The following is a 22,196-nucleotide window of genomic DNA, read 5'->3' as shown; positions in this document are numbered from 1 at the left end:
ATGACGGCGACAATAACGACAGTCATTCTCTCATCAGTGTGTTAACATTTGTCATTTGTGAACATTTAATCAGTCGAAGTAATTTTGCAAATTCAAAAAAAAAAAAGGTTTACTCGTGTGTGTCATATAATGTGTGTTTTCGAATCCACAGGTCAGCAAAAATAAAATGGTGAGGACTTAAAGGCAGCTCTGTCAGTCCATCAGTGTGTGAATCATTTGTGTTTCTGATGTTTATGTGGTCAACATTAGAGGCTCACACCTCCAGAGCGTTGCTGCTGTTGTACCCACATTCTCACAGAAATACTTCCCCTTCACTTCACTTCTCAGAAAAAAAACGACTTCATAGGTACAATGATGCACATCAGGCCTCAGACTACTAACACATCTTATCTGTGTCCTTATCCAGCTGCTGCAGTGGTGTTTGCTGCAGTATCAACATGTTTCATTGTGGGCATCAACACACATTCTTGTTAAAAGCTCAATTATTCATTTTATGAATAAAGAGAGAGGGAGGACAAAAACATTTGAAGGCTGTAAAACAAATTAATTCAGAACAAGTGATGGAGAGTAAACCACTGATGAGGAAGTGAGCAGGAAGTTGAAGCTGTGGTCATGTCTGAGACTGTCTCATTTGTGAATGTGAGAGCAGAGAGTAGAGACTGACAGACAGAGAAGTACGATGGCTGCAGTCATGTGGATTCAAATGTCTTCATTCCTGCTGCTGATGCTTCAGATTACAGGTAAGGAAACACAGAACACACACAATAGTATGTTCTTCCTTTAACTGAGCGAGACGTGTTTGCTTTGTAACTTTGAGTTTTCTGGACTCTTGGAAAGAAAAGATGAGAAATAAATGATGTAAAATAATCCTTAAACTAACTGTTAATCTAACTGCAGTGTTCATGTTATAGTTTGTCACATTTCACTCTCCTGTCCTCAGCAGAAACAACACCACAGACTTTGTCCTCCTTCAGAGCTGCCAGAGCTGGACATGACATCACTTTGTCTTGTGAAAATGTGATAGATGGTCAACATGACTGCAACTATACTACCTGGATGTTCACTGATTCAAGACAGACAGCATCAGTAGAGCTGGTTGTTCATGGACAGATTAGAGAAAATGTTATAGCTGAAAACACCAGACTGAGTGTTACAGCGAACTGTTCTCTGCTTATAAAGAAGGTCAAAGCTGAGGATGTTGGTCGTTACACCTGCAGACAGTACAAAACAAGAGGAGGACAAGAAGAAGATCCAGACTTTATGACTGATCTGTCTGTTATTAACAGTGAGTATTTACATCATAATGTTTTTAGTTCAAACTTGGAACAAACTGAAATATTACAACAGTATTTATTACAGTGATGATGCTCTGTTGTTTTTCTCTTTCCATATCTCCATCTTCACCAGTGACTGAACATGAGAACAACAATAAGGTCATTGTGAACTGCTCTGTGCTGACACATGAACACTGTAGACACACAGTGGAGTGGCTGCATGAGGGTAAAAAGAAAATATCAGACGTGGAGATCAAACCAGGTTCCTGCTCTGTCACTGTGACATTTAAAAGATCTCACCGTGATCAGAAGTCACAGTTTTATAATTCATTGAAGTGCAAAGTGACAGATAAACACACTAAAGAAGAAAAACTGTTTCCCTTCAAACTCAAGTCCTCAGGTGAGAAAACAGGTGAGATTATGTTCAAATCGCTTCACAGTGATGAGCAGACGTGTTTAACTGACATGATTATTAATTTTAGCAGCGCTCTACATTATCTGTTGTTGTAAACGTAGTTTGCAGGCTGTTTTATTGGAATACTTTTGTTTTGTTTTGTTATTTCATTTCTTTCTTTAGGTGAAAACAAAAAGTCAACGACTGCAAAATTCGCCTCAACAACAACAACAACGAGAACAACAAAATCTTCTCTAGAATCAAAAAAATCTTCACAAGGTAGTGACATCTGAAATTTGCTTTATAGTTCAGACCCTTTAAATTCAAGTTGTCGGACAATAAACTGTTAAGAATGTGTTTAAATCACCTCACAGTGATGCTTTGACTGGTTTGATTGTTACATATTGCACCTCTCCACATTATCTATTCTTTTAAAAACAGCTTGGTGTTTATTTTTTTCTTACAATTATTCTTTATTTGATTTTGTAATTACATTTCTTTAGGTGAAGATGTCACAGAGACTAAATCAACAGCAAATATCTGAATATCCGACTGACACTTGGGTGGAGACATTTAGTGACAGTTGTGTTTATAAAACTTAAAGTCTGAATGTCAGGTGGACTCTGGGCTTTGGGTGGACATTTAGTTAGAGCTCTTTCACACAGGCCTACAGACAGTGAGCGCTGACAGGAAGTGGTCACTACGGGAAAATGTGTGTTCACAGCTTTAAGGTGTACCTTTCTCTCTTCAGGTTTGTTATTATGGCTCATTATCCTTCCCGTTGGTTTATCAGCACTCTTAATAATTGCTGTGGTCATCAGATGGAAGAAACATAAAGGTAAAAGCATCCCCAGATTATAGTTTAACAAAATATAACTAATGTTAAGAATGTGAAAATGGTGAATTAATGTGAATATAGTCAATAAAAAGATTTCTTATTTTGTAGATTGGGATCATTAGAAATCAGGCAAAAAATGGATTTTTAATGTGAAACTAATCGCAGTGGTTTTTTTGTTTTTTTTTCCTTTTCAGGAAAAGAAGGGCAGCTGGCCGGCAACACTGTGAGTTCAAATAGTTCCATTGTTTCATATGAGATTGAGCTAATAAACTTTTAGAGGTGACTTCATGCCTCTAAATGACTAAATAAAATACAGGATTTACCATCAGAAACAGAACAGCTGACAAAGCTGCAAGTGAGCTGAATCAGCTCCTCACTGACAGTGTTTAATTATCTAATTATCATTTAGATCTTTACACAGTTACTCTTCTGTTTGTGAGCAGGGACTGAGCTTACACCCTGCAGAGACTCAGTCTGGACCAGGAACCAATCAAACCAGGGTGAGGTTGCACACTAATCTCAGTATAAATTTGCACTAAATATTTGTTTCATTTTAACAGAAAAGTCATGGTTATGATGATGAGGAGGAACCAGAACTGAACTGTATTAAACCAAACTGACATTACTGAGCAGATGTTATTTTGTCTTCACTGTGTAGGCTGGAGCTGATGATGGTGTTTCCTACGTCTCCATCAGCTTGCCCAAGAGGACCAAGAGTAAAACCCGGGTGAGATTTTTAATATTTGTGGGGATGATGTTAGCAGTAAGACCATGATTTTCAAAGATCCATATGTCTTGTCTTGTTTTGTAATGTTTTTTTGTTTTGTAATGTTTTTTTGTTTCTTAATGTTTTCCTATAGTCCCGTGGTCATGATGAAGGTGACACTGTGACCTACAGCACAGTGAAAGCTGTCTCCTCTTCTGCTGGAGATGATACCAACCACCTCTATTCCACCATCAATGATGTAAAGAAGTAGGATGATGCTCATGAAAAGAGATATGGTAGATGCTGTTTCACTTTTTAGATGAGAGAGTGAATGTGAAAAGTCATGGGTTAATTTTTACAGACACCAAACTCAAAGACATTTATGTTTCAAAAACAGACATGTTACCACACATATATATTTCTGTTTTGACCTAAACTGTTTCTGCCAGAGGTGTATGTGTTGACGTTTTATTGCAAGAAACCTTTTCTGTTTGCTGCTGCTCATAAAGGTTTAGCTGATAGCATCCTATCACAGTACATGGCATCGTTCCTGTCTAAGGCACAGCTTCAAATGCATCCTGAACAGTGCGGACAAAAATTAGAAAAAAGAAAAAGTACTAATAACATTTTTTTGCCACTGTAAATAAATGCTTTAAATAAAGGATCCAGATACTTTCTTCACTTTAAGAAGAAACCGCTTTAGAGCCTGTGTCATTTTGTTATAACTGCACATATTGAAATGTTCACTGAAAAAAAGATCATGTTGGATTTATTTAATTTAATAGTGGACATTGGTTAAAAACAGATGCTTTGCTTTGGTAGCAACTTAATCAATCAACTTAAAATGAGGTGTTAAATATGCCAAAGATGCTTACATAAATGAAAAACTAATTTTTTCATTGTTGGTTATAATAGTAAGAACACTAAAACTAATAGAAATGAAAACATTTTAAATTATTTTTCAGTCACATTAACCAGTTGCAGGACATTAAAGACAGCGGTTAAGTATTGTTTAGCCTGATTCACTAAAAGCTGTATGAAGAAAAACTGCTGCTAATCTGAATTTTGAACTGTAGTGAACATTTATTCAGTCTTAGCAATTTAGCAAACTCCAGAAAAATGATGAGGACCTAAAGACGCTTCTTATAGACTACTGGGTGTGTTAACCATTTGTGTTTCTAAAGTTTATGTGGTTATCATGAGAGGCTCAAACCTCCAGAGCTCTGCTGCTGTTGTACCCACATTCTCACCAAAACACTTCCCCCTTCACTTCTCAGAAAAAGATAAAATTAAACTTCAGAAGTGCGATGAGGAAGAATCAGACCACTAACACATCTTTTTTGAGCTCTCATCTAGCTGCTAGCAGTGGTGACTGCAGCAGTATTGCAATGTTTGATAGTGAGTAAGATAAATTCTTGAGGGTAATGAGACTGACTTTTGCTCTGTTTCCATGTGTGCTCACAAAACCTTTCTACAAAAGAGCTGCAATAATGAAAGCATTTAACTAAACTTCTTAAATTTTAATTTAAGACAGTTAAGTGTTTTAGCCCTGCAACAGACTGGGGACCTGTCCAGGGTGTACCTCGTTTCTCACCTGATGACAGCTGGGACAGGCTCCATCTCCTCCCTGAGACCCTGATAACGATAAGCAGAAGAGAATAGATAGATGGATGGTTAAGTGCTTTATTTTTAAGATTTTTACAACTTCTTCTTGCACAGTTTTGTGTTGATGTTGTCAAAGAGACAGTTTAATAACGGAAGAGGAACTCTAAGACAGCACAATGTTGGCAATTCACTTTACTTACCATGAGGGTCTTCAGGAAGTATAACCTGGACTCAAACGTGCTGCTGACATTCTGCTGCTCGTCCATTGAGAGCCTGCTGAGATGCTGTATCACAGTAAGGTACGGTGCACCATGGCAGACAGAGAAGGCTTTAGAGAGTAGTTAAGGCAGCACAGAAGATCATTGGCTGCCCCCTTCCCTCCCTGATGGACGTTTATACCTCACACTGCCTCAGCAGAGCAACAAACATCATCAAAGACAGCTCCCACCCTGGTTTTGACCTGTTCAACCTGCTGCCCTCAGGGAGGCAGTATGGGTGCAAAAGTACAAAGACTAACAGACTCAACAATAGTTTCTTTCCAAAAGCCATAACCACCCTGAACATAAACATGCGCTGACTACTCCCCTCTATACACAGACTATGCAAATTACCATCATTACAGTGCAATATTTAATATATGCAGTAAGCCACAGTGTAAATATAAACTCCTTATTTATTTTTGATATATGTATGTAGTGCTGCAGAACTGCCATATAATCTATAAATAGTTTCTCCTTGTCTTTTATGTTTTGTAATAGCTTCTATCTACATATAGCTATGAAAACACATCCAAACAAGCTCCAGTAAAAAGACAAATGAAAACAATGTATCAGACAGTTATATGCAGTCATATGCAGTCAGGAAAATTGATAAAACTTTGAATCTGTCCTCAAGTGCAGTCACAAAAACAATCAAACGCTAAGACTAAACTGATTCACATGAGGACCACACCCAGAAAGGAGGACCAAGAGTTACCTCTGCTGCTGAGGATGAATTGAGTTACCAGCCTCAGAAATTGCAAGTTAACATCTCCACAGATTAGAGCTCAGATAAAGTTCCAGTAGCAGACACATCTCTACATCCGCTGTTCAGAGGAGACTGTGTAAACCAGGCCTTTATGGTCAAATAGCTGCTAAGAAACAATGATTAAGGAAAAGCAAGATGCAGCAGAGATTTGTTTGGGCAAGGAAACACAAGCAATGAACATCAGACCAGTGAAATCTGTGCTTTGGTCTGATGAGTCCAAATTTGAGATCTTTGCTTCCATCCATCATGCCTTTGTGCCAAGCACATAAGGTGAATGGATTGTCTCTACATGCATGGTTCCCACTGTGAAGCATGGAGGAGGAGGTGTGATGGTGTAGGGGTACTTTGCTGGTGACACTGTTGGGGATTTATTTATAACTAAACCAGGATGGCTACCACAGCATCCTGCAGTGACATGCTGTTCCATCCGGTTTGTGCTTATTTGGACCTCTTTTTCAGGGTCCTCCTTAGTCCTCTTTTTCAACAAGACAATGACCCAAACACACCTCCAGGTTGGGTAAGGGCTATTTGACCAAGAAGGAGAGTGATGGAGTGCTGTGTCACATGGCCTGACCTCCACAGACACCTGACCTAAACCTAACGGATATATCCTGATGGACAGCAGGCAAAAGGGCCAACAAGTGTTCAGCATCTCTGGGAACTAATTCAAGACTGTTGGAAAACCATTTTAGGAGACTACCTTATGAAGCTCATCGAGAGAATGGCACAAGTGTGTAAAACAGTAATCAAAGAAAAGGGTGGCTATTTTGAAGAATCTAAAATATAAAACATGTGAGCCGTGAAGGATTAAATGATATCTTCTAGTCCAATATCCTGGAGGCCTACACAGAGAAAAACATAATTAATTAATCAATTAAAAAATAATTTTAATATTTTGCTAATTGGCAAGTAAGCAAGTGTCTGTGAGATTAATTATTGTAACAGAGCAGTTTCCTTTTATTAACAGTCTTGGACAACATGTGTGATTTAGGTGAGTTAAAGTCCAGTGTTTTTAATAACTGCTTTAGCATCTTAGAAATGAAAGCCTTGATCATTTCAGAGGGAACATCAGCTCCCGTCATGTCTGCTTTTCTAAAACAAACAAGTTGAACCAATACAGATGCAGATACAGACTTTCAGATTAGCATATCTGAGAAATACTATAAGTTTAACCAGTAGTTCTACTAAGACAACACCTTCATTTTTCATTTATATCCCTACATCCCCCCACATGCAGGCTTTTGAGTCATTCTGTTACTGCTACTGACTATGTCCTATGCAATATCTTGGCAGATGTACAATTACCATTACCTTAATGACAATATCCCTTCCACTCTTATGTATTATATATATTATGATGCCCTTGTACACACCCCCACAATGTTTCTTGTAACTTATACATTGTGTATATACAATATATGCTTATAAAAGTGTTTTTACATTGTGTTCTTGTAACTGGCCTTTTTTTTTTTTTTTTTACTGTATTAATAACAAAAACAGAAATTTCTATAGTACAAAGTGAAAAACAAAATCTTTTCTGCCATTTATTGCTTAAATACTTTGTGTAGTTTGAATAGTTGTAAGGGAGGTTTTTAATAGTAGGAAAAACTGTCAAACATGAAAATACAGTTAAAAGTCCAAAATGTCCACGTGTTTGTTTGTGGGGAGCAGCAGATCAAACAAGTAAAAAATTATAATTATCATTATAATTATAAGTGGTTTCAAGCGTACATTCAGGCCTGTGAGACTCACTTAGAGACTCAGACACTGAGCCATGGCTCTGTGCAAAGACAGTTTGCATATAGTTTAAAACTCAGGGAACGTGCCAACTTCAGTGCATAAAGAGGGAAACACATCATCAATTTCAAATATCCAGTGGCCTTGAGGTTTCCATTGATGAAGAATGGACCCACTATCATTGTACCCCATATACCACACCAAACCATCACTTTTGTTGTTCCAACAGTCTTGGAGGGATCCATCCAATGTGGGTTAGTGTCAGACCAATAGCGGTGGTTTTGTTTGTTAACTTCACCATTCACATAAAAGTTTGCCTCATCACTGAACAAAATCTTCTGTGTGAACTGAGGGTCCTGTTCCAATTTTTGTTTTCGTTGAGATGCTGCAGTAGCTGGAGTTTGTAAGGGTGCCATTTGCGAGTAGCTAATATCCGCCGAAGGGATGTTCGACTAATGCCACTCTCCAGTGACATGCGGCGAGTGCTACGCTGTGGGCTTTTGCTGAATGAAGCTAGGACAGCCACTGATGTTTCTTCATTAGTGACAGTTTTCTTGCGTCCACATTTTGGCAAATCCAACACTGAACTAGTTTCACGAAACTTAGCGAGCAGTTTGCTAACTGTAGCATGGGAGATGGGTGGTCTCGTAGGGTGTCTTGCATTAAAATCTGCTGCAATGACCCGGTTACTGCGTTCACCAGATATCAACAAAATTTCGATCCACTCCTCACGTGTTAACCTCTTCGACATGTCAATGGCTGTGAACAAAGAGAAACTTGTAAATAACTCATGAAAGAATAAAGTTACGTTGAAACCAAGCACACCATTGTTTTTCTTGTGACATTACCAATAAGTCTAAATGGCCACCATGGTCACCACCCATCTTGAGGAGTTTGCTCCCTCACATATACTAATGTGCCACAAACAGGACTTTAATATCACCAACCATTCCCATTTTATTACGGTATATCCATATAAATGGCCCACCCTGTAGTTTAGTTTTATGTAATATTCGATACTGAACTGCAAATTTAATCTTTTTCAAAGGAGAATGTTTTATTCCGTGTTTTCATAGAAGCCTTATTTTTTTTGCATTTCCCTATACTAAGGAAAACACACATGAGTTTTATTTTGAAAGTTTGAAACCTTTTCTCCTCCACAATGGAAAATGGATGAAATTAAAATGGGTTTCACTTTAGCCACCTCCTTTCATAAATTCTGCATATCTATCTATCTATCTATATAGATAGATAGATAGATAGATAGATTTGGGTTTTTAAAAAACATTATAAATGTATACATAAGTGTCACTGCTCATCCAAGAAAAAAACACACACTGATCAGGTATGTTGAGTTTGGGTTGCAATTTTTTTATTCTAGTAGACTTAGCTTTGGAACTTAGACTTCCAAAATGAACTTCCTAAACCTAGTAGACTTACAAAACAGCTAAGAGACAGCTGATGTTTTACAATGGAGTTTACAATTTTAACATTTTTGGAGCATGTTTGACATCAGTCTTCAGGATCTCCACAAACTGTATCAACTTGCTGATCCAGATGTTTCTATTCCGGCTGAAAATGCTCAGACTATTCTCCCTGCATTTAAATACTCTAACGTCAGTTTTAATTTAAAAAAAAAAAAAAAAAAAAGCTAACATAAACAAGTATGACACATCTAAATATCTGAAGATAAACAGGAGCAAATAATTTTGGGCAAAATCTACTGATAGCTAAAGTAAAACAATCCTCTTGCAAGATTGAACTTAATTTTCACCAAACTTATTTGTGGTGAACATATAAAAATCTAAAATAAACCAAAATACATCCATTAGATGTCGATATCAACATATATTCAATGTTTACCCTCCACTGAAAGGTGCAGGTCTATGTTCTTTTATATTCTGAAATGTCTGAAAAGTATAGAAGTAAAAAGGAGCTCTTTGAAGAAAATTTGTCCCGGCTATTTAGTGCAAAGCTAACTGAAACTTACCATATTAATATAATAGTAAAATAATATTAATACAAGAAAATATGAGCGTTATTTCAGCTTCTATTAATAATCGCTGCACTTCAATCCGGTCTTTTAGTCTGACATTAGCCTTGTCTGGGCCCAAACTCAACTGCAGGTCCCTAAGTTACACGATCACTGCAGCATTACTGAGAGTTAAAAATTATCTAAATTCTTTCACCTGTAATAAAATTATCAGTGTGTAACAATTAGGTTTAACAGCCAGGTGTCCATGAAAACAGACATTTAACGGAGTTAGAAGTTATCAGGAAGTTAGCTCACTAGTTTCCATCTAAACATAATATACCATATTCTGACTGAGGGATTTCTGAAAAACATACAGCTCTGCTATCACTTCTGACATAGATGAAGACAGGAAAGTAAACAGCAGTGACTTTTGTAGGGTTACTGAAGTTGGACTAGCTGGTATATAATGATGTGCTAGTGATTGCTATAAACAGTGAAGCTGGAGGATGAACGCTAACCTTTTTCCACTCGATAAAAGTTAACATGCGGATTCCTGGTTAGGAACAAGTGCAGTCGCATGGCAGGATGCTGTAAACGAACCAAACATCAGTCAAGAGAACAACTGAGATAATCCATCCACAATATAAGGTTAGTCATTAATATACTGCTGCATTGGCTGGGCTGTAGTTACATGTACAGTTTTAAAAACAGATATTTAAAATAATTAGTGGTAATAAAAACCGAGAGAGATGGCAGTGATCACTAACTGTCTTAGGGATTTGTTGAGATTAAATAGAACAAGATACAAAGCATTAAAACATGTTAAATACACAACAACCATATTAGCATTTTCACGGAGAGCAGAAACAGCATGTTAATACATGGAGATCCTGAAATCTTCTAGAGAAATGATCAAATTAAGTTTTGAATATTTGTTCAATTCTCTTCCAAACACCAGCTGTCTAATTTTGAGTGTCTGCTAAAAAAAAAAAAAAAGAAGAAGAAAAAGAAAAAAAGCTTTCTAGCTTCTGGCCTGTTTCTTTTTATTTAATAAGCAGGTTGAACTGTGTATGCATATATAATATTTTTATTAAGAAACTGTTTGGATTAAGCTCATGTTTCTGTCATGTAGTGGTTGTGCTTAACTGTTTGAACCTTGTTAGAAATTATGAAACAGATCATATGCCTAATAAGTTTGGCCAAAGTGCTTAAAATACTTTTTTAAATGATCTTTTTTCCATACAAAATTCTATTATTTACATCATTTATTTAATTATTTATTTTTTATATCATGTGTAATTTCTATTGCAAATATTAATCACAGTTAAACTAAGGGGGGATGAGAGAAAAGTCACTGGAGCTGATCGGAACTGTGATGTTATTCCAATGTTATTACTATTAGACCATCGGGTCATCAGTACGTTAATGTAGATTCAACATTGATTTAGCACTGACATTTCAATCTTGACCATAATAGTGGCTCAGATGAAAAATAAGCATCAATTCAATGTCCTCTTGCTATCTGGGATGTCATCAAGTACGCTGTCGGTCCAATTGTAGAATGATTGCGCTGTGTTCTGCGCACAGGAAAGACACAGGAATTTTTATTTTATGTTATTTTATTTGCGTAAACTGGATCTGATTATTATCACCAGTTTGCAAGGAGATTGGTGGCTCCATAATGGTTATAAAAAGGTAAAAAAAAATATCAGCAAAATATTGTGATGATAGTCTTAAATCAGTCCCAGAGAGGATGGTTAGTTAGCTGCGTGTCTGTGTATTGACATTGTATAGAACCTCTTATAGGCATTCTATATCCGCTGGTATGAAGCCCACATTTATTATCAAACAAGAGCTGCTGTAAATTGAGTGACCAGCAGATGTCAGCAATTCCAAATACCGATTTTTTTGGACCATAAGGCGCATTAAGCAAAACAAAACAGTCAGATGATTCAAACTACTATTGACTCATTAATGTTGAATTCTCTCGCAGCTGCTCTATTTCCATGTTCTTCTGCGTGACTGATGGCCTTGAGTTTGAAATACGCTTCGTAAATATGTTTGTCTCTTAACAGGTGCCATTTTGGGGTCCTTATACACACACAATATAGTAATATTATGTTTAAGCATAATACGCATTACTCCGCTAGACTCCTGACATCTGTAGCCGTAATGTTACGACAATCCATCAAGGATTTGTAGCTTACCAAAGTTTTATTAAAACATTTTTTGACAGATTTTTGAGCACCGTGTACGACATAAAATCGGTTCAAGGTCAGTAAGCACGGCCAGAATTCATACATAAGTTGCACCCAATTATAAGGCGTACTGTCAACCTTTTGAGAAAATTAAAGGATTTTATGTGCACCTTATAGTCTGAAAAAGCTGCTGAAAATTTGGACACATTCACAGAGATTCATCACACCATCACTAATTTGATCAAATCAAGTAGATATTTAAAGATTACAAGGCTATATTCTGGCCTGAAAACTCTTAAACGTGTATCTGGTGACACAGAAACAGCGGCATTGCAAAACAATGTGCTGGGACAATTTCCTCCACCGTTGCTGCTTCTGATTTCCTACGAAATGCATTCTGGGAAAACTGTCTGACCCAGGTCCACACCTTGCACCGCCTGTAACCAATCAGATGTAAGAGTCTAGTAGTGTGGGGTTGTGTATGTACTATGTAGAAAAACATGTCAAAACAACATTAACAGGCGTGCTGTGTTTAAAACGGTGGGAAATGTAAAGACACTCCAGTGAGAAACTCGTCAGTGTGTTAACCATTTGTGGTTCTGGTGTTTATCTGGTCATCATTACAGGCTCAAACCTCCAGAGCTCTGCTGCTGTTGTACCAACACTCTCAACAAAACACTTCCCCTTCAGTTCTCAGAAATAAATGACTTCATTGGTGCAATGAGGTGCCAAAAGGTCTCAGACCACTAATACATCTTATCTGTGTTTTTATCTAGCTGCTCAAAGTGGTGACGGCTGCAGTATCACTTAGCTTCTTTGTGGACGTAAAGACTTGAATTCCATCACAAACTAATTTGTGCTGCGAGAAACATGATCAAACACACTTTCTGCTTTTGCAGAATAAACTACATTTATAGAAGATATGCATTCATGCAAACATTTATTTCAGCTCTTAGTTTTCACACGTTTAACTTCCTCTATTCTCCTCTACTGGAGTCCCTCCCTGAAATAACAAAAAACTTGCAAATTGCATCGAATAAACGTAGAATGTGGAAAAGCTTTTTCATATTTTTGATGTTTAAAGGCAAGTTAGAGATCTTCCATACTGAGAACCAAATTCATTCAGCAAGTGTGTTGTTGATGTCACTATGAGGAAGTGAGCAAGAAGTCAGTGCTGTACTCATCTTTGTTACTGCCTCACTTGTGAACGTGAGAGCAAGAGTAGAGACTGAGAGAGACGGAGAAGCACGATGGCTGAGTTCAGATGGATTCAAATACTTCTGTTCCTGATATTCATGCTTCAGTTCAAAGGTAAGAACAAACAACACATTATAAATGAATAACCTGATGTTACATCATTCATCCTCTAACTGAGGCAGCCATGTTTTGTTTGCAACTTTCTGTTGAACTTTTGAAACCAGAGGTGAACTGATTCTCACACTAACTATGAACATCACAGTCATATCCATGTTACAGTTTATTTTCCAAATGTATTTCTCTTTTCCACAGCAGCAGTAACTGGACAAAACGGCCCCGCATTCCTGGTCAGAGTTGGTGATGAGGTCACTTTGCCTTGTCAAAATGTGACAGTTGGTCAGCCTGAGTGTGGCACAACTGACTGGATCTTCAAACGTTTGAATGTTGCTGACACAGTCAGGCTGACTCATCTCGGTTTGATTGAAGAAAAGCACAAAAATAAATCAGACAGACTGAGTGTTTTGAGTCATTAAAGTGTAATGTGACGAATAAGGACAGTAAGAAAGTGCAGCTGTTTCCTTTCAGCCGTCAGTCCTCAGGTGGGACAACAGGTGAGAATATTAACTTTAATAACACAATAACACAAAATAGAAATATCACACCTGTTTTTGTCATGACTGTTGTAAAGGTAACAAAGTTTGTCCTAAGTGAACGCTCTTCTTTTTAAATTTGTGTATTTGTTCAGATGGGGATAAATCATCAGATGGAGGTAATGGCCAAATATTTCTTTCTGTCCATCTCTTTGTGTTATCATTCATTTTTTACCTTGCTCAGTCAGTGTCAGTGTGTTTCAGTCTCTTGTTACAAGTTGTTGTTTTCAGCTCATCATAACTGTACCAGTGACCACATTAACATCATCATTTGGTTTAACAGGTTCATTATATCTGTCTGTTATTGTTCCTCTGTGTTTAGCAAACTCTTAATTGTTCATCATTCATCATATGGACGAAAACTAAAGGAGTTTAACAAATGAAAAGAAATCCGCAGATATTACCGCAGCAGCAGCAGCGCTGCCACCGTGACCTTTACAACATCTCACCTTAATCTGCTTTTTTGAGTTATCATTGTGTAATGTGTGAGGTGTGACACATAGTGAGCATATTAACCTTAATAACACACAGTGACACAGAGCAGCAATATCATTATTGTTTTAAAGGTAACAAAGCTTTTTCTAAAAGAACACCTTTTTAAAAAAATCTGTATTTGTTCTGCTGGAGCTGTACCAAAGAACAGCTGAAGGTGTACTAAATATTAAGTGTTTATTTTTGTGAGAACAATTCCACACTTTGTAATGATATTTAAATATTGCAAATAGAAAGGTAAACACACAAAACATATACTCACCACAACCTATAACACTGTCTGTATTTATAATATGTAAAATCTTTGTTTTTTTCTCCATAAAACAAAAATCTGAAACAAAACCGGAAGATTCAGATTTTCCATCATTGTTGAGATGCATCATTGTGTCTGTGGGTTTAGCAGCACTCTTAATATCTGCTGTTACAGTCAACATGTGGGCAAAGACTAAAGGTGAAAACATTCACAGATTAAACTTTTATACCAGAGACGCATTGATGAAGTTGAAATTTACTCTCTCTTTTTCTTTTAGTAAACAAACCACAGAAGGAAAAAAGGACTGTGAGTATAAACACTGAATATTCAGATAATTGATCATGATTATGGTTTTTATGTTTTTGGATTCTGAAATCTTCTTTAATTGTAATTAATTTGGATGCAACATAAAGATTATTTTAAAGAATTTTTCACAAGTTTACATTTAAACAACATTTAAATCTATTTGGAGTTTTTTGTTTCCAAGTGTTTTGTGTTTTGTGTCGGGGTGGGTTTCAGTAATCAATTTTCCAATTAAAATCGATTTTAGCTTGAATAACGTGATATCGATTCATTAAAATCCTAAATAACTTTTTAAATATAAATGTATTTTGCCAGAAACACCAGAATCTCAGGTTAAAACTTTAATTTCAACAACCACCACACAGCAAAAACAGTAAATGAGAGCAGATAAATGGATTCCACACAAAGACGTAAACACAAAGCGCGGACCTGAAACATCAGAATCAGCGAGCTGTCAGCTTTCTCACCCGACGCCACGTACACGGACACGTCGTCGGCTCACAGATTCTAATGCTACAGGTTTCATTACTTCCTGACCAAAAATTCACTGAAAGAAGATACAAACTACGCTTCACATTTGATAAATATTGTTATTAATTCCCACCACAATAAAATCACACTTCCTACACAGCTCTCTCTCTCTCTCTCTCTCTCAGTGTTTCCCATCTCAAATCTCTGTTTTCTGCTTTATTCGTTTGCTTATTACGCACCAGCCTACCATTGTGTACAGTGCTGACGGCCGCTGTTTTTGTTGTTGTTGGTTTTCTTTTCAAAAATGACCTCCAACAAGAAAGCCACATTTCTGGTGTTCGATACAGAAGAAATTTAAACTTTTTAAAATTCTGCCAAATTGCGAAATGCTTAGCTGTGTCCCTATTAATACCTCTGTAACTTTGCTCTGCTTCACTTCAGCAGCATTTGGTAATGTTCATATGCGGATTCATGGTTTTCTTCAGTTTGTGTTCAACTGCAGAATATTTTTAGCCAGGCCAGGAAACTCTCCTTCATGTTTTTCTGTGTTTTATCCTCAGTTACTTGGACACAAAGGCAGTTGCTGTGATGCTTACACTTCTGATAAAGTCTCACAAGTGTCAGCTTTCTGTTTATAGATATAAAAATATGGATAAGTGGTCAGAATTATAACAATTTTGACTGAGGTAAAATTTTCCTGATTCAAATCGACTTAAATAGAAGAAATCAGAGACGATACCCAGCCCTAGTTTTCTGTGTTCTCTTGTATCTAGTCAAGTCTTCATCTCTGCATTAAGTATTTACTTGTTTATATACTTCATGTTTTATTTTGTTAATCTCGTGCTTCAGTTAAACTTCCTGTCTGTGATTGTGTCTGTTTATCCGTATCTCATCTCCACTTCCACTAGTTTTCCCTGTGTGTATTTATCTCCTCTTTGTTCCTTTTCAGGTATTCTGTTGTTTTCTACCGTGTGTTCTCAGCAAGTGGGATTCTGTTTTTTGTTTGTCTTCACTGGAGCTTTGTACTCTTGGACTGCTGTCAACCACGTGTAAATATGTCATGTTAAATCCTGCCTGCTTGTTTTGTAGAGTCTGCTTTTGGGTCCCTACAGCTGATAAATGCAGTTATTTGTTCCAATGAACTGTGAACATACACACAGGAGAAGACTAAAGAGAAGAATACACTGTGCTCACTGATAGAGTGAAATTACACGTTATCTCAGGAAAGAATTTTTTTGGGGGATGACGGTTTTCTAAAGAAAAAATAATCTGTGCACGGAGATGATGCAGACACAAACCTGAAAACTCCAAACAGTCCAAACATATGAATATCAGTTATATGAGATAATCTAAAGTGTGTTGTGTTGTTTTCCACAGGTACAGAATGATGAAGATGAAGGTACAGTGACCTATGAAAACTCTGGAGACCCTTCTGCTTCTGTCAGACTCCACTGATCATCAACATCAACTCAGCAAAGAAACAAGGCAACTTCTGCTGAAGATCATCTCATCACATTTTATATGTGAAGAACACAGACTCACAAGATCATTTTAATATTTTCAATGTCCTTACACTCCACTTTTCATCCAATAAGATGAGGATTTTATCATACAGTGTTTCCTGCCATGTTCACATGAACCTCCCGTGTCGAGCTACATACCGTCTCTCTCCCTCTGCTTTTACTCTTTTTGTCTCTCCATATGTTGTGTTTGTGAGAGAGAGACTGATCAGCTGGTACATCTATCTCAAATACCTAATCACAGCCATTTAAACACACTTTCATCCACTCAGTCATTTCTAGATTGTTGTGTTAGGTGTGTCTGTAGCATCACTCAGTCTCATTTCATAGAAGAACCTTGACTTCTTTGCATTTCCTGTTTTCTCCTCTGACTAATCTTAAATTTCCTTAATTTTCCTCCTCCTGATCAAATACTCAGTTCTGGAATAACTGCCTGCTCTTCCTCCACCGCTCACCTAACCCAGCAGCAGGACCCATTCACCCTCACCTGCATTTTCAAAGTCTTTGTTATAAAACTCTCAACCTGATTCCAGTGTTACAGCCTGCTTTAAAGTCCACTTCTTCTGTTTAACAATAATAATAATCAAAAAGGAAATGTAATTTCTAACCTGCATATAAATCTGAATGAAACAGTTTGATCTCACCTTCATCTAACATGAACATGTAGATGCATCATTTACCTGTCAGAGTCAGAATGACTGATAGTTCTTAAATCATCCGTCACTCTGCGTTATGTGATCTGTAACAACTTGTTTTTGTTATAACTCATGAAAATATAACTGAAAGTATTTATGAAGCATTTTCTATCATGTGTGTACATTTGTGTGTGGACACCTCACATTCCCATATGGAAAAGATATATATATATAAATCTTATAACGTTAGTATCTGTCTTGTGTGAAACTTGTATGAAAAGCATACAAGAATGAAGACAGATATAAGATTGCTTGAAAAATCATATAAATGAAACGTGTATGTTTTGGATACTTACTAAAACAATATATGAAAGTAATGAGAAAGTGGCCACTTTCATGAGTAAATCATATAAGCTTTATATGATCCATTATATGAAGTAGGCCACATCTTATGCAAGTCTTTTATAAGTTTTTACTATTTCTTTTCCATATGGGTTGTGACAGCAATGTAACTGATGACAAGAGTTTAACTTCACTGTGTGCTTTATTGCCATTTTGCCCTCATTATTATGTTTTACTATAAAAGTATCACATGAAATACTTAACTGCCTGTTCCGTTTAAATACATTTACATTTTTATGAGCACACTGGTAGGATGCTCAGCTATAAAAGGCACATTACTGTGAAATAGTTTTAAAAGGTCAGTGGCAGTGACAGTCCAATTACATCAACCTGTGAAACATCCACACCTCGATTAGTTATGACCAGATTTTAGCAAAAAGAATTTCCTGTTTCATGTTCAGTTCATCAGACACGACCTATGCAGCTGTTTTTATGTCATCGTGTATGTTTTTGGTTTTATCTACTGAAATTAGGGTAATTTTAGTAGTAAAAAGCTGCAAAGTTAACTGAACCTGGTCACCTTCACATAATAGTCTAATAATAATAATAATAATAACAATAACAATAATAATAATAATAATAATAAATGGTTGCAAAACTTTATTTCAACTTCCATTAATCATTGTAATGAATGCACTCTACCTGTACTTGAAACTGAGCTGATTTTGTGTCTACAACCAAAAAGAAAAATGAGCAGCGTGCTATAAACTATTAAACAAATATATTTAATTTTGCAAAAATCTGAATAGAATGTTTAGATGTTTGTGTTAATTGATTTCATAGACCATTTATAATGAAGCAGTAAATAAAAGCAGAATGCAGAATACAAAGATCATGTCTGATGTATTGAACATGAAACAGGAAGTTTTCAGCTTAGAATGAAACCAGCTTCAGATGTGTCAGGTTCATCTAGCTGTAGTGAATGGCACTTTGCCATAGGTGGCGCCATAGTTTAGTTGTGTGGATTGTTGTCTTTAAAGCATCCTAAGAAATGTTTTTTTGTTTGTTTGTTTGTTTGTTTGTGCACAAAGTATTCTCAGTGTTTACTTTAGTAGCAGCTCCTGAAAAGTTGAGTCCACAGCACATCTGTCTCACCCTCACCGGTTCATCTGGAACACCAGGAGCAGGCTGCTCTCCGCGGACATCATGAGGTCAGCTGACCGCAGCAGAGCAGAGCCAGGCAGCTGTTACACTAACGGGACCTGACATCTCCGAAAACACTGGAGATTTTTTTCAGACAGGCTCTATGTTGGCAAATCAACCGGATATTTAAAGATCACACCTCTTCACTCTGCGCCTAACAACTCTTCACAGTGTATTTAGTGACACAGAAACAGCAGTAATACAAAGGTTTACTATGAGGGAAGGTCCACGCCCTAAAGCGCATGTAACCAATCAGATGTTAGGGTCTGTTCACTAGCTAAATTATTTCATGATTCAAGCACAGGAGTGTGACAAAGTGGGTGAGAAGACCATTTGTCTATATTCTTAGTTAACATTCTTGTTTTGATTTAACCATATTTCACATGTAATCTGCAATAGGCAAACATCTACTATCCCGGGTTTGTTTATGTTTTGCACTTTTACAGATTATATAATATAATATCTTGGTTTAAATCAATCCCTACAAGTTTGTTAAGTTAACATGTTATTTATTTCAACTGTTAATTTGTATTGTTTAGAACTTACCTTACCTACCTGTCTTCCAGAAACAAAAGGAGGAAATGTGGTTTTACTTCCTGCTTTATACCTTTTGGGTTCATCTGAGGTCACAGGAAGAGACCAAGTGCAGAAGGGGAAGAACTCTTATAATTTAATAGAGCTGATTTTAGAGGGTTTATAAAGAAATAGATTTATTGTTGTGATATGTATTGATTACACCAGAGTTTATGTTGCCAGTAAAGAGGAGTAGTAGAGATTTGACTATAATCATGTTCATCTTACCTACCTACTGAATGGAATAGTCCAGAGGAGAAATTGTGTGATTAAGTGGACTATTTAAGCAGATGAACTCGGGTGTTTCGGGAGAAAGGTTGAGGTCAGTGTAGCTGTGTGCAGTTTGACCTTAATTTCTGTTGATTTAAGTTCAGTTATGTTTATTTGAACTGAGTTAATTATGGAGTTGAGTTTCTTATTTGTTTCTTTGCAAATATTGTTTGGGTCACAAAATGGTGAATAAATCACTTGCTACACTGGACAGCATCAGTCTCCTGCACTTCTTTGACCGCTTAAGTCGAGTCCTACCACATTTGGTGGCAGCAGTGGGATTCCAGGCCAATTAAGGAGTGGAGAAGATGTCTACCCGAGCAAAGAGAGGGCTTGTTCCAGAATGTGAAGCAGATGATTTACAAGATGGCAGCGACCAACAAGGGGCAATAAGTGGCCATATTGCTGGACAAGAGAATGTGGCTGAATTGTCTAAACTTTTGCAAACTCTGATGCAACAGCAGGCTGAACGCGATGCTAAACTGGAGCAAGAGCACAAGCGCCAGGAGGATAGATGGAGGCAAATCCGGCATCAGTTTGCCCAGCTTCAACAGCAGGTGCAGCATGGCAATCTAGAGCATCAGTTACTTGAAGTACAAGTATCTACATTGGCTTCTTCGAGAGCACCTACTCCAGAACCATCTGCCAGCACACAAGAATCAAATAGGCTTGACTTGGAGCCGGTACATCAACACAGTGAGGCACAGCTTTCAACACTGGTGAGACATTCAGGCTGGAAGGGGCCAAAAATGCAACCTTACAATGAAGGTGAGGACATTGAACATTATTTAATCACCTTTGAAAGAATTGCTCATGCTTGCCAGTGGCCGCGAGATGAGTGGGCTCTTCACCTAGCACCACTGCTAGCTGGTAAAGCACGTTCCGCCTATGTAGCCATGGATATTAATGACACTATGGACTATGCAAAAGTAAAGTGTGCTGTCTTGCAGAAGTATGAAATAAGTGTTGACACCTATCGAATGAGGTTTCGTTCTAGTACCTTTGGAGCAGAGGAAACTCCAAGGGAGCTGCAGGTCCGCCTAAAGGAGTTGTACATCAAGTGGATGAATCCTGAAACAAAGACAAAGGATCAAATCGGAGACGCCATCATCATGGAACAGTTTCTCAAGGTTCTGAATCCTGATCTTCGGACGTGGGTTAAGGAACGTAACCCAAAGACTTCCAAGGAAGCAGCAGAACTGGCTGAAGCTTTCTTAGCAGCTCGTCGACCATCAAAAGACTTCACACCAGTTAAGTCAAATTCCAACATGCCATTGAACAAGTTAGGTGGTGACCCTGACTTGAAAGTTAAGCACACAAGACAGAACTGGTATAACTCAGATCCTGCCAGATCTGAGACAAAAAATAAAACCAATAAAGCATGTCATTTGTGTGGTCAAATAGGTCATCTTAAAGCTCAGTGTACAAAGATGTCTGTTAGTAAAAATTACATGTGTTCTGCTAGACAAACTAAAGTCAGTGAGAATCACAAAAATGAAATTGAATGTCAGCAACGTGAACCATCAATTGGGGTATTTGTTGAAGACAAACCCTGTGTAGCTCTGTTAGATTCAGGAAGTAATCGCTCTCTGGTTAGACAAGACAGTCTTCCTAGGGATGTGATCTTTTCAGGAGCAACAGTGGATGTGTGCTGTATTCATGGTGATAAGGTATTGTACCCAGTTGCCGAAGTTGCAATTGAAGTAGAAGGCCAGTGTTACACTCTTTCAGTGGGAGTGCTGCAAACTTTGCCTTATCAAGTGGTGTTGGGCCGTGATCTCCCAATACTCACAGAGCTAATAGCCAAGCATTCCTGTCAGGCTGAAGCCGTTGAAAGTTTGTTAGCAGTCACAAGGTCAAAAGCTAAGGAGCAACAGGTTAATGCTTCGGGTTGGGATGAATTACCTTTTGCAAATGAGGATGCACCATTGGACGAGTCTAGCACTCGTTCTAAACCAAAAAAGAGCAAGAGACAGAGAAGACATGAAAAGGTGAAGGGAACAAGAGTAGCTGAACACATTTTAGATCCTTTAAAGACTGAGTCTCTCCCCAGTGCTAGTCAGGTTGCTAGGCTTCAGAAAGAGGATCTAACACTTAAACCATTGTTCTCTAAATGTGTTCCAGAGTCAACTAGAGTTGAGGGAAGGCAGGAAGCGTTTGTGGTTAAGGGAGATTTGTTGTATCGCCGTAGCAAGATTGGTGACCAGTTGGTGATCCCCCAGAGTTTGAGATCTACCATTTTGAAAATGAGTCATTCCATTCCCTGGGCAGGACATTTGGGACAATCTAAAACATTTTCTAGAATGATTCCCAGATTTTACTGGCCCCAACAGTTCAGTGATACGGTACAATACTGTAAAGCTTGCCCACAGTGCCAGTTAACAGCTCCAGGCAGGAAAGCAGATAGAGCTCCGCTTATCAGTATGCCCATCATTGATACATCCTTTTCACGCATTGCCATGGACATTGTTGGCCCACTAGAACAGAGTAAAGCAGGTCACAAGTACATACTTGTAGTTTGTGACTATGCCACA

General features: G+C 37.6%; 1 protein-coding gene across 1 annotated transcript; it reads left to right on the top strand.

The window, feature by feature from the left end:
- The first annotated feature begins 679 nt into the window (after window positions 1–679).
- LOC146372131 (uncharacterized) lies at window positions 680–16,574 on the top strand. Its single transcript, XM_084953420.1, has 10 exons — window positions 680–740; window positions 941–1,285; window positions 1,408–1,686; window positions 2,701–2,729; window positions 2,950–3,006; window positions 3,165–3,233; window positions 3,367–3,479; window positions 14,326–14,543; window positions 14,623–14,651; window positions 16,497–16,574. Exons 1-10 carry the CDS (start codon window positions 680–682, stop codon window positions 16,572–16,574), a joined length of 1,278 nt encoding a protein of 425 aa, XP_084809546.1.
- The last annotated feature ends 5,622 nt before the right edge of the window (window positions 16,575–22,196 follow it).

The sequence above is a fragment of the Perissodus microlepis genome, chromosome 15, assembly GCF_051167445.1.
Source record: "Perissodus microlepis isolate ML-2025 ecotype Zambia chromosome 15, ASM5116744v1, whole genome shotgun sequence".
Lineage (NCBI taxonomy): Eukaryota > Metazoa > Chordata > Actinopteri > Cichliformes > Cichlidae > Perissodus > Perissodus microlepis.
This window is presented reverse-complemented; position numbering and strand designations above follow the sequence as displayed.